This window comes from Lycium barbarum, chromosome 10 (genome assembly GCF_019175385.1).
Source record: "Lycium barbarum isolate Lr01 chromosome 10, ASM1917538v2, whole genome shotgun sequence".
In the NCBI taxonomy this organism is placed as follows: domain Eukaryota; kingdom Viridiplantae; phylum Streptophyta; class Magnoliopsida; order Solanales; family Solanaceae; genus Lycium; species Lycium barbarum.
The window spans coordinates 116,547,226-116,560,098 of NC_083346.1; the positions used below are offsets into that span (position 1 = coordinate 116,547,226).

General features: G+C 33.4%; 1 protein-coding gene across 1 annotated transcript; it reads left to right on the plus strand.

The window, feature by feature from the left end:
* Window positions 1-2,679: 2,679 nt before the first annotated feature.
* Window positions 2,680-10,671, plus strand: LOC132613373 (protein NRT1/ PTR FAMILY 5.6-like). Its single transcript, XM_060327385.1, has 5 exons — window positions 2,680-2,862; window positions 7,747-8,240; window positions 9,815-9,933; window positions 10,188-10,437; window positions 10,530-10,671. The coding sequence occupies exons 1-5, from the start codon at window positions 2,680-2,682 to the stop codon at window positions 10,669-10,671; spliced, it is 1,188 nt and encodes a 395-aa protein (XP_060183368.1).
* The last annotated feature ends 2,202 nt before the right edge of the window (window positions 10,672-12,873 follow it).

Here is a 12,873-nt window from a genome sequence, read left to right on the forward strand (position 1 = left end):
AAAAAAAATTGTTTCTTTCATTTATTTCATGAATTGCAAAAAAAAACAAAAAACCTATTTCGTGATTTGTGTCACGAAATGCAAAAAAAAAAAAATACAAATTACTTTCTTTTTTATTCAGGAAATAAAAAAAAAAAAAAAAAAAAAAAGGCATTTCGTGAATTGCTACACGAAATGCAAAAAAAAAAAAAAAAAAAAAAAAAAAAAAAAAAACAGTTTCGTTCTTTAATTTGAAGAATTGCAAAAAAAAAAAAAAAAAAAGGGCCATTTCGTGAATCATGCAACGAAATGCCTAAAAAAATAATAATTGGTTCTTTCATTTATTTCATGAATTGCAAAAAAAAAAAAAAAAAAAAAAAAAAAAAACCTATTTCGTGATTTGTGTCACGAAATGCAAAAAAAAAAAAAAAATACAAATTACTTTCTTTTTTATTCAGGAAATAAAAAAAAAAGAAAAAAAAAAGGCATTTCGTGAATTGAGACACGAAATGCAAAGAAAAAAAAATAATAAATCAATTTATTCATTTAATTCACGAAATAAAAAAAAAACGCTTATTTCGTGGATTGTATCACGAAATGCCCATTTGGGTCTATAAAAAAAAAAGCATACCATTTTTGTTGAATGTATGCCAAAAAAAAACTATTTTGGCTCCGATTAAACTATTCATTGGAATGATATGTCACCTCCACTTGCTATTGCTAAAGAGAGAAATTGATATAGAATTCTTCTGGGTTATATTAATTTATTTATTAATTTAACCAAAGGTATACAATGGATTCATGTGTACAAGATTCCTTTTCACGGAGCGGAAAATAGAAAACAAAAGGTTTCTACCACTTTTGATGGTTTCATTACTGATAAAATTTGATTTTGAGTTTTTGTAATATTTGATTAAGCATATTAAACTTTCAACTAATTGAAATATGCACTTTTAATCCTCTTGCTTGCTTGTGAATATTAAAAAATTATTATAATTATTAATTATTTCACTACATAATTACTTATATGTTATGTTACATTTGTAGTGTTACTTTATATTTGACGGTAATATAATTCTAAAAGTACCTCAAGTATAGCTTATTTCCTACGTAAAAAAACCAAAACCATACATTGTAATTAATTAGATGTTAACTGTGTCGAATCATATATGACAAAGGACTAAATCAAAACTTAGCAATAACTAGAGGACCAAAAGTGCTAGTACCCAAAAATATATCTGGATTAATGTATAGAAAACAAAAAGAATAAAAAAATGATGTCGTCGTTAGGGGCATTAGAAGTCAATTATAAAACTATAAGACATCTCTAGTGTTTAAGGCCAGAAAAACATAAGTGAGAAGCTTAATTAGTGGCTAAACAAGAGAGTTAATTAGCTGGTGTTTAATCTTGAATCATTATGTGTTTTAGATATACACAAGCCATTGAATGGTGTCGCAGAGTTGCTTTCCCTCCCAAAATACTTATCTTTTTCTCAGGTAAATTAAAGAGTGTGGGGATGATTTTTCTTTTGTCTTTTTTATTGGCGTAATTGGTATGACGAGAGTTTTTCAAGAATTTTTTTTTTGGAACAGTTTGTTTTGGAGCAGAAAAATCATTTTCAAGTAGTGTTCGATTGATTATATATTAATGAATTTCGAGTTATTGGTTTCAGGTTATAACAAAAAAAGATTTATCTAGGCCACTTCGTTTTTTTTGTCCAAATTATTTTTACTGTACGAGTTATTTTTCTTTTTATCCAAATCACTTTCTTTTTTTTTTTTGGAAATATGTTCTGGTGTATGATTAGCAGTGGAAAATATTCTCCACAAAAATATATGTATATTAGTAAATAATAATAATAACATTAACAAATTGGTGAGTGTTTTGATGAAATTTCTTAGTACTAGAGATAATTAGTAATAGAATGTCTACGTGACGAAAGTCACTTTCCTCCTTTTAGTGAAAAATGACATTCATTCACGGGCAGAATCAGTCTAAAAGTTGCGGATTCAGTAGAATGATTAGTTCTAGTTCATCTATATTTGTATTAGAATTTTTATTTAATATGGATGAAAATTTTATTTAGAACCTAATAAATTGAAAAGAACATAGTGGTTCAGAACCCAAAAATTAAAAATTTCAACTCCACCTATGCTTCCTTCCTTCTTCCTTGCGAAACATTTTTCAAAAAGTTATAGCCTGTTTGGCCAAGCTTCTAAAAACAACTTATTTTAAAAAGTATTTTTTTTTAAAGTGTTTTTCAAAAAAGTACTTTTGGTTAAAAACAGTTTGCGTTTGGTCAATTAATTTAAAAAGTATTTTTGAGCAGCAATTAGTGTTTGACTAAGCTTTTAAAAAGTGCTTCTACGTGTATTTTTCTCAAAAGTACTTTTCAAAAAAGTGCTTTTGGTAAAAAATATTTTTTTTAGCTTCTGAAAAACTGCTTCTGCTACTCCTAAAAGTATTTATTTTCTCCTAAAAGTTTGATCAAACACCTCATTTTTTTTAAATAAGCACTTATTAAAAAAAAAAATTACTTTTGAGGGAAAAATAAGTTTAGTCAAACAGGCTATTAATTTACCTCGTACCAGACACACAGTGTTTTCTTTCTTTTCGTCTCTCCTAACTACTGAGTTTTTTGTTTGTTTGATTAATGGAAATTAGGACTGATCATCGCGCATGGATTAGTGGAATACAGTATGCTAGCTATACTTATAAATCATCTGACGGATTACTGGGAAGTGACTCTACCAAAGGCAGGTCAAATCGTGAATGTCCATGAAGGACTCACATCCCTTCTTGTCATTGTGGTTGCACAACTCTCTGACTCCTACTTTGGTCGATTAAAGTTAATTCTCTTCACCAATACTGCTTTTATTTTTGTAAGTCCTTTTTTCTTCTTCTCTTTTTGAGTTTTTTCCACTTATTGCTTTCGACAGAACCTTTGATTTCTGGTATTATCTACTTTGTCAAGTACTTCAGCTGTCGTATGATTTGGTGGTAGTTACGTTATTGTTCCTTTTTTGAGACTGCTTCATTATGCTTTATTTAGTATTTTACATTAGCTTCTTTTTTTAAAAAAAATAAAAAATTATTACATAGGAGGTAGGGAAGGGGAAATGGGGGAGGGAATTACAACGTATGGATTCGAACCTTCACGAACAAGGTGAAAGTTCAGGTAGCTAACCAACTGAGTTACTGGATCCCTACAACATTGGCTTCTTTCCTTCTATTAATTCTTTTTCCGAACTACTTTGGTTTCCTTTTCTTTGAGCCAAGGGTCTATCGGAAACAACCTCTCTACCTCTCATGGTAGGGGGTAAGGTACATTCTACCCTCCCCAGATCCCACTTGTGATATTACACTGGGTATGTTGTTGTACTGCTTTCCACAGAAACACCAAAAGTATAATTAAAATGCTGCCAAACTTTCCATAAGTATGTGTTCCTCATTTTCAATACTTAGATTAGTACAGCCAACAAGCACCATGCTCATAAACTTGAAATTATCAACTTAGCTAATACATATAGCTCAAGGCTCAAATCATATCAAGTATAAGCTAGTAATACATATCAAATCATTGATACTTCTGTTTAAAAAAACTTATGAAGGAAATATTTAACCGCATCAATATTAATCTTAATTACTGTTGTTTTCTCAATTGATAGCTCAAAACTGTGGTGAATCTATATATGCATCATTTACTCAAAACATGCATTTTAATGAATTAAGCTATCACTTTTAGAATGCCTTTATGCTTGCTTGAGCTATATATGTGTATTAGCTAAATTGGTTCAATTTCATCATCAGGGTACCCTCTCAATCAAACTTGATAGTCCAAGTACAAGGATACCATGCCAAATACGCAATTTAATTCACTATGGATCCAAAGTCATTAATTCCCATTTCACAATTCAATCCCTATCTGAGATCATATACAAATATGGACCGCGGAATATGCAAGTTTGGTCAGAATAACCAAATAGACACTCGTACTTGCACCAAGTCAATTTTTTGCGCCGATTTCCCTTCAAAGGCACCGGTTTTTAATTTTTGTCCCTCAAAGTGCTGGTCTTTAATTTTTTACCTTTGCTTAAAAAGGTGACCGAAAATATCCCAAGGTTCTGGGTTCGAACTCCTGGTCATTCAAAAAAAAAAATCATAAGACAAAGCTTTGCAAAAAGTCTGCCTTATGCGGCAGAGTTTACCTTAAGACATAACTAAAGTCTGCCTTATGCGGCAAATGTTGCATTAAGGCATAACTAAAAGTCTGTCTTATAAGGCAAACTTTTAGTTATGCCTTAAGGCAAAATCTGCCGCATAAGGCAGACTTTTCGCGAAGCTTTGTCTTGCGACTTTTTTTTAATTTTTATGACTAAGTCCGAGTTCGAACCAGCAATTTGAGGGACAAAAATTAAAAACCAGCAATTTGAGGGACAAAAATTAAAAACCAACAATTTGAGGGACAAAAATTATAGACCACTCCCAAAAAAGGACAATCGTGCAAATTGTGTTCCCGACCCTCATACTTTATGATTTTCATCTAGCCACCTGTACTTATTCAAAACTAGCGTTTTAAACATATCACAGCATGTGTGTCCCTCACTAATTGCCCAGACATGGATGACACGACATCCACGTCACATGCCAGATCAAGTAAAGATTTAAAAAAAAGAAAAGGAAAAACTAAGGAGAAAATACATAAATACCCCCCAACGTATACTCGGATTAATTATGACGCACCCAACTTTTGCGGGCGACCTATTACCCCTTGGCCTTTTTTTTTTATATTTTTATATCTTTTTTCGGCTGACGTGGCACAAAAAAAATTTGATACCAGTTGCACAGTGGAGAGTGTTGCACACTCTCCGCCACATTGGCGCCACGTCACTGCCACGTCGTCGTCATTTTCTTCTTCATTTCAAGAAATTAATCAACCCATTTTCCTCCATTAACACACACACATTCAATTTCATCATCAATCATAAAAAACTTATTTTCAAGAGATTAACCAACCCATATTCTTCCTCCATTAACACACACACATGCAACTCATATTCTTCCTCCATTAACACACACATTTAACCCATTTTCTTCCTCCATTAACACACACACATTCAACCCATTTTCTTCCTCCATTAACACACTCACATTCAATTTCATCATCAATCATACATATCGTTTCAAGAAATCAACCAACCTATTTTCTTCCTCCATTAACACACACACACATTCAACTCATTTTCTTCCTCCATTAACACACACACATTGAAGGGCAATCAATCCATTTGAAGGGCAATTCGTGCAATTTCTTCATTGTTTATTTTGAAGAAATAAACAATATAAACAATGAATGGCAGTTCGTGCAATACACATTGAAGGGAAACCAATCCATTTGAAGGGCAGTTCGTGCAATTTCTTCATTGTTTATTTTGAAGAAATAAACAATATAAACAATGAGGGCAGTTTGTGCAATAAATATTTTGAGCAACCAGTCCATTTGAAGGGCAGTTCGTGCAATTTCTTCATTGTTTATTTTGAAGATAATGGGTTGAATGTGTGTGTGTTAATGGAGGAAGAATATGGGTTGGTTGATTTCTTGAAAAGATATTTATGATTGATGAAAGAAATTGAATGTGTGTGTGTTAATGGAGAAAGAAAATGAGTTGAATGTGTGTTGTTAATGGAGGAAGAAAATGGGTTGAATGTGTGTGTGTGTTAATGGAGAAAGAAAATGGGTTGATGGATTTCTTGAAATGAAGAAGAAGAAGAAGGGTTTAGTGATGAAGAAAACAAAATTAATGGAGGGTATAATGGTTAATTAGTGTAAATATAATTAATAAAAGAAAAATCAAATGAAAAAAAAAAGAAAGGAAAAATGGCACCAATGTGGCGGAGAGTGTGCAACACTTTCCACTGTGCAATTGGGCATCAAATTATTTTATGCCACATCCACCAAAAAAGGGTAGAAAAATACAAAAAAAAATAAGGCCAGGGGGGTAATATGTCGCCCGCAAAGGTTGAGTGCGTTATAATTAATCCGAGTATACATTGAGGGGGGTTTTATGAATTTTCCCGAAAAACTAAATTAAAAACATTATTTCCTACCCTGACACTAGTTCTTTTCCATTAGGTAGACATCACACGTAGCCGAGAATGTAAGATTTCTAGAATATGAGTACACTATTAAAGAAAATTAAAAAAAATGCATTAAATTAATTTGATCCTTAGTCCTCTTGATAAATAACTAATTTTTTACCAAGTGCACCATTAAGCTTTCTTGTAGCATGGTGCCATCAAGTAATATTAAATCAATTTTAGAAAATACGTACATAAAATATTTAGTTTTGTGGAAAAACCATAAGTTCACATGCCCCAAAATTTGCACATAAATTTGCCCATGACCATATGTAATAACTTTCCACCTCCACCCAGCGGTGGAACTAGAGCACATCCTACGGGTTCATGGGAATGCAATATCTTTTGTTCACACCCTATTCATAAATATTCTGTGAACACTATTAAAAAATTTCTATTTTCTCACTGAATTTCTCATTGAAAAATGTTCAGTGGCTATTTCTTATTGAATGTCGGTTTGAAAAAATCTAAATAATAGTATTTTCACACGGAAAAGTTTAAATGTTTCCTAGTGTTTCAATGGGAATCTGTTTCCCACTATGTGTTTTCCCAGTGAGCTGGTTCGGTGTGAATAAAGTGGAAAAATCATGTTTTATAGCACTAATTTCTCACTGAATGTCAGTGGGAAAAACTTCTGTTTCTAGTAGTGAAACTGAATTATTATTATATGTTAACTTGATATTGTTGTAGGAACCATAAACTTCAAATCTTGAATTCTCCCCCACACCTAATCTCCGCCTCTGCACCACCACTACATCCTACTCCTCCAGCAGACACTCACAAAACAACCCCTCAGGTCCCATTCACCATTATCACCTTTCCCTACAAGTTACAAAACAGGGGATGATTTTTCTATAGATTTTTAATGCTTTGAATCAAAAAAAAAATATTCATACCAATTATCTACATTCACAACAAGAACGACAGAAATCTCCCCACCACTAGTCGATGAAAACAGCCACTTTTCCATCATATAGCTTACTCCCATTCTAATCTTAACCCACCAGTAAACCACCATTTTATCTGTATATGAAAGAATAGAGTTTAAATACGTTATGTACAAACTATTATGCTAATTAATAGTAAGAAATCATTAGATTTTCCAAATAATCTTAAAACTATAGATATGAATCAACTTAATATTGTTATTTACTAATTAAATTTTTAATGTAAAGAGAAACGTAGGTACAAATGTGGCTACAGTTGAAGAAACTTTTGGGGAGTTGGCAAATTACCTTTGGGACCCCGGGAAAAAGCCTACATATAAAAGAGGAACATAATCTATTAAGGCTTATGATATGAAGTTGTCACTTATTTTCTTAGTTGTTTAGATCTGGAACCTCCCTCCCTTTCTACCTTTTATTTCTTCTTCCCTTGGAAGATTTGGTTACTAATTCGAATTATTTGTAATAGTTTGAAAATGAACTTTTATATTTGAGATTACAATTCTCCCTATCAATATAATTCCCCTTCATTACACACAAGCAGGACCAAAATCTTGGAAACGTAAAGAAAGTCCTACTAAAATGTGGTCATGTTCTGTATGATTGCAAGCAATAAAAAAATTGAACCTAAATGAATATATGTTTGTGTTTGAGCAGAATTAATTTGTTTTATTTTTTGAACAGGGATTGATGATGCTATGGTATGAGAGCCACCGCTTAAGTATTAAAGCGTTGTTTGGGGCACTGGCGTTGTTAACTCTTGGTAAAGCTGGGCGAGATGTCACTTTGAAAGCATTTCTTGCTGATCAACTACGGATATCTAGAGAGGAACCAAACCTTGAAGAGGAAGAACTTATAGAGACACGTCGAAAACTTATTTGGAGATTTTGTTGGATCTTAGGTATAATTATGGCAACTGTATGGCTCTCAAATGAAGAGTGGGAGGCACTTGCAAAGATATGTACAATCGCAATGGCAGCAGGATTTTTTGTTTTCTTGCTAGGCATCCCATTCTATAAACACGAGGATACATTTCCTAGCCCCATTCTTAACGCTTTCAACGTTGTTAAAGCGGCAGTTTTAAAGGGACATCTCAATTACCCAGCTTCTCCTAATCAGTTGTTCAAGAATTACAGTACAAGTGCTACAAAGATTCTTCCTCATATTGCATTCCTCAGGTACCATATATAACCTACTTTCAGCCAGGAATTTTAGTCTTTGGGAAAGCAATAAAATTAGTGACCTAAAGCTAAATTTTAACAAGAGACGTTTAACCTAACGCGAAAAAAATTAATGTTTTTATTTTATTTTTTCATATTTATAGTTTTCGGTGTAGTATTTTAAAAGACTTAAATCATTTGACTTTGCATAATTGAATTTCTTGTCTTATGGGCATACTTTTGATTATGCCTTAACTAAAATTCTGCCCCATAAGGCATAACTAAACTATGCCTTAAGGAAAAGTTTTGCCCTATGGGGCAGACTATTAATTATGCCTTAACTAAAAGTCTGCCCCATAAGACATAAGTATGTCGGGTCCGACATAACTTTAGTTATTCCTTAAGAAGAGTATACCGGACCCGGCATACGCTCCCACCAGCCCTGCCTTGCGAAATTATTTTTTTATTTTATGCTTGAGCGAGAGTTCAAACCCAGAACCTCAGGTATTCGCCCACCTTTCCAACCGAAAGACAAAACTTAAAGATCACAAATATGATGGGCAAAATTTAAAGACCACAAATATGACGGACAAAATTTAAAGACCACAAATATGATGGGCAAAATTTAAAGACCACAAATATGACGGGCAAACTACCCTAAAAGAAGGGTAATCCGAGCAAAAAAATGACCCTTGTTCCACCGATCTGGACTCCACCACTATTCAATAGAGATTTAATTACAAATACAGGGTTTGAGCCAAAATTACTGAATTTCTTCCGAACCCATAGCTTTAAGGTTTGCTCTGCCGCAGCTCCCCATCTACTACTCTCATCCATGTGCTCCCTCCGACTTAGAGTTCAAAAATTGAAAGTTTTTTATCTACTTCACAAATTGACTTTCTAACATATTCAAGTTGAAATCATGGTAAAGGTCTAAATTTACCTCTTTACTGCATGAAGTGTCTTAATTTTAACCCTATATCATATTTTGAGGTCAATCATATTCTTGTAGTAAGCAAATGGTCTCGTATCTGACCTTGAATTTAAAGAAGCTCCAGCATAAATTGGGTAAATTTAACGTGTCAAATTTACTTCAAGGAGAAATCCCAAATTTACCCCTTTACTTTGGATCTAGGTTGAAATTACCATTTGTTATGTACCAATTATGTGTGGAGTCCCATCAATGGCGGAGCCAGGATTTATGTCGAGGGGGTTCAAAAATATAAAGAAGCCATAAATGAAGAAGCTAAGGGGTTCAACGTCTACTATATATACATAAAAAAATAATTTTCACCTTGTATATACAGTGCAATTTTTCGCCCAAGGGGGTTCGGATGAACCCCTGGGCTCTTACTAGTTCCGCCACTGAGTCCCATCAAGGTCTAAGACAAATACATACGAGAAGATTTATTAACGATCAGGCTAGCATGACCCTAAAGTATAACAGGGTGTTAAGATAGTTCCTATACTACAGGGTATGTTTTGACCTTTTTGGCTTGAAACAAAAAACGAGCTGCATATACCAGTAGTGTTCAGGTAATAGTCTCACAAACACTTTCAGTTAATTTAACCACATATTTTCTAAATTGCAGATGGTTAGACAAAGCCGCCATTTTGGAACCATCGCCTCCTTGTCCAATATCAACGAAACAAGTAGAAACTGGAAGGCTTTTTGAGGTAGCAAAAGTGAAGGATGTGAAACGCTTGATAAGTATGTTTCCTCTTTGGTCAGCATTTTATGTATACAGTCTGGTAGGAGCTACAGCAAACACCTTCTTTTATGAACAAGCTAACTACATGGATGACCCCATTTCCCAATAGTAGTTTTTGTTATTATCATGACCTTCACAAGTTCCATTACATCAATCATATGTTCATGGTTCAAGGACATATCAACAAATGCACGACGTCCTCCACTGAACAAAATTAGATTCGGAATGTTTTTTTCGATAATATGTTGTGCAGTTGCTTGTGTGGTCGAAGTTCACAGGCTTCATCGTGTGAATGTCGAGGATAGTCAAATTAGTATTTTTTGGCTAACACCTCAGTTCTTCTTGGTTGGGCTCATGAAAGGACTTTCTGAGAGTGGACTCCAAGATTTCTTTGAAACTCAAGTCTGTGAGTCAATGAAAGAGTATGGGCCACAATTCAGTGAATTCTCCGATGGCATTGGTAAATTCTTTAGTGTCATTTGTATCCTCATTTTCCATTTCTGGTTTGATGAAGATGTTGACACAAGTCGATTGGACAAGTAGCCATGTTAACGGTTCCTACCTTCCTTAACTTTGTCTTCTGTTGTATCGTAAGCAACTGGTATGCGAATCAGCCCCATGATCAAAGTGAAACCGATGATAATGCTCAAGAATTACAAGATGGTGTCGCCGATGACAATGCTCAAGAATTACAAGATGGTGTCGCAAATGAGAATTCTGGCTTTGAGAAGAATTAGAACATGGTGAGGTGGAAGACTCGACAAATGTGGTTTCTGGCTCGACTCGATCTACCAATAACTGATATGTTTAACACAAAAAGTGTTCTACATGTTCATCACTTTTTGTGTAACGATTTGTGGTTCATTTTATGAGATTTTAACTGTTTATGCAATACCTTTGACTGCCGAACATATATTAACTATGATTTTGAATATGTTATGAGATTTGAGTTTTTTGGGTATGATATTAACTAATGAATTATCAAAATGGACAATTGAATAGAGGATGTATGTAGTGTAATTTCGAAATAATCACGGTGTGCATTAAATGACGCTAACTTTTTAGAAACTAAAATCTAGGTATTGCGCTCCTTATTTCAACTTTTTAGTATTTATTCAGTTTATTTACTCTTTTTATATATACAATTGCCTTATTAATATTAGAGGAATTCTATATGATGCATAATTACATTTTTAAAATTTTTTGATCACCTGGAATTGGTTTTATTTGTATGTTTTGTAACACATTTAGGTTAAGGACACATCTTTTTCATAGTCGTTTAATAAACTTTTAGCTCTATTACCATAATCTTATAGTAATAAAAGTTAATTTTTCTTACCGTATGTTTTCTTAGTTAAATTTTATGATGCTATATATACTTCACCGAAATAATATGACACTGCCACGTGTAGCAAATGCGGGGCTTACTGTGATCAACTCACTGTGAGGATATACTATTAACCATGCGGTTTAGCTATAATATTATGTTTTATTCTTTATGGAACAATTTTTTGTTTATTTATTTATTCAATTCAATAAAGTCTTATTTTAAATAGATCATGTGTTCATGTGTGTGCTTTACTCATATAATAGACGATATAGTGTATGAAACTCTAGCTCATGTGCAAAAGATTAAATATCGGTTCTTATAAGTTATAAAATTATGTTCACAATCAAATATGAACTGGACAAAATATCGTCACCACAACCATCTAGTCAAGTTAATTTTAGTGCATAACACACTGGTTGCTAGTTCTTCTCTTCCTACTAGTAGTGGAATATATTTATTTGATCAATTTACAAGGTGAACTAGGCCTAATGATTCCCGTCGTTATTGGTCTTCTGGCGATCTCACTATCCATTACAATTTACAAGTATCTCAATATACATACATGTGTAACGTGAATTCTTGAGAAATCACTTTTTCATAGCATAGCACATTGAATAATCATGAAACTTATCTCACGTGTATTTACCCCTAAAAAGAGTACAGTTAAATTTATTTGTGGTTTAAAGGATACATGAATTGATTTGTTATAAATAGTGAATAAAAGGCTAATAATGACTAGAGAAATCAAATGACTAAATCAGTAAAGAATTATAAAGCAATAAAGAAATAAATAAGCCTGGGCTTTGTTGATCCTTGGAGAGAATCCTTTGATGGGTTTTCCTGCGGTGGAACAATTATATGCTTTGGCCTTGCAAAACTATTGTTAACCCGATACAAAAGAATGATAAGGTAAGCTTAATTACAAAAGATTGAATAGTATGAATGTGTGTAAATAATTGTCATTTAATGATGTTTTTTAGAGGCCTTTAGGCTCCTTTTATAGTACAAATACATCAGCACGTAAGCCGTGATTAAATTCTAATAATGAGTAATAATAGACAATAAATGTTGCTTTAATTCTAAATCGTAATGTTTGCTTCGAATCTGGACCGGTCACACAATGTTAACCTTTCATTAATGACCCGAGACAATTGCCTTGGTAGGTTTGCTCCGGGTTTATCTGGGGTATCTCATTCTGACTAAGTGAAACGACTAAGCAACATTTCGCTTTCAACTGCCACGTGTTTCATTCCCATTGTGCCACGTGTCGAGCTATATTTTGTTATGTATACAGATAGTCTCCCCCCCCCCCCCCTCCAGTAGAAGGAAGTGACACCGGGGAGTTGATTTGAAACGCCACCGAGACGATCCTAATCTTATTGCGGGAAAACGTTTCCTCTGCCCCCAGATATGATGTACGTCCCTTCAATTCTGACACGTTTGTCCACATGTCTTCCTTGAGTTGGCTACATTGGACGGTTCTAATTTCGAATCTATTCATAATAGTGGAAACCAATTTGATAAAAGCTCAAAACCCTTCCTAATTTTCTTTTTACACATCTCGAATTCCTCTCTTCATTTTTCATTCTCTGAAATCCACCTTGCTTCA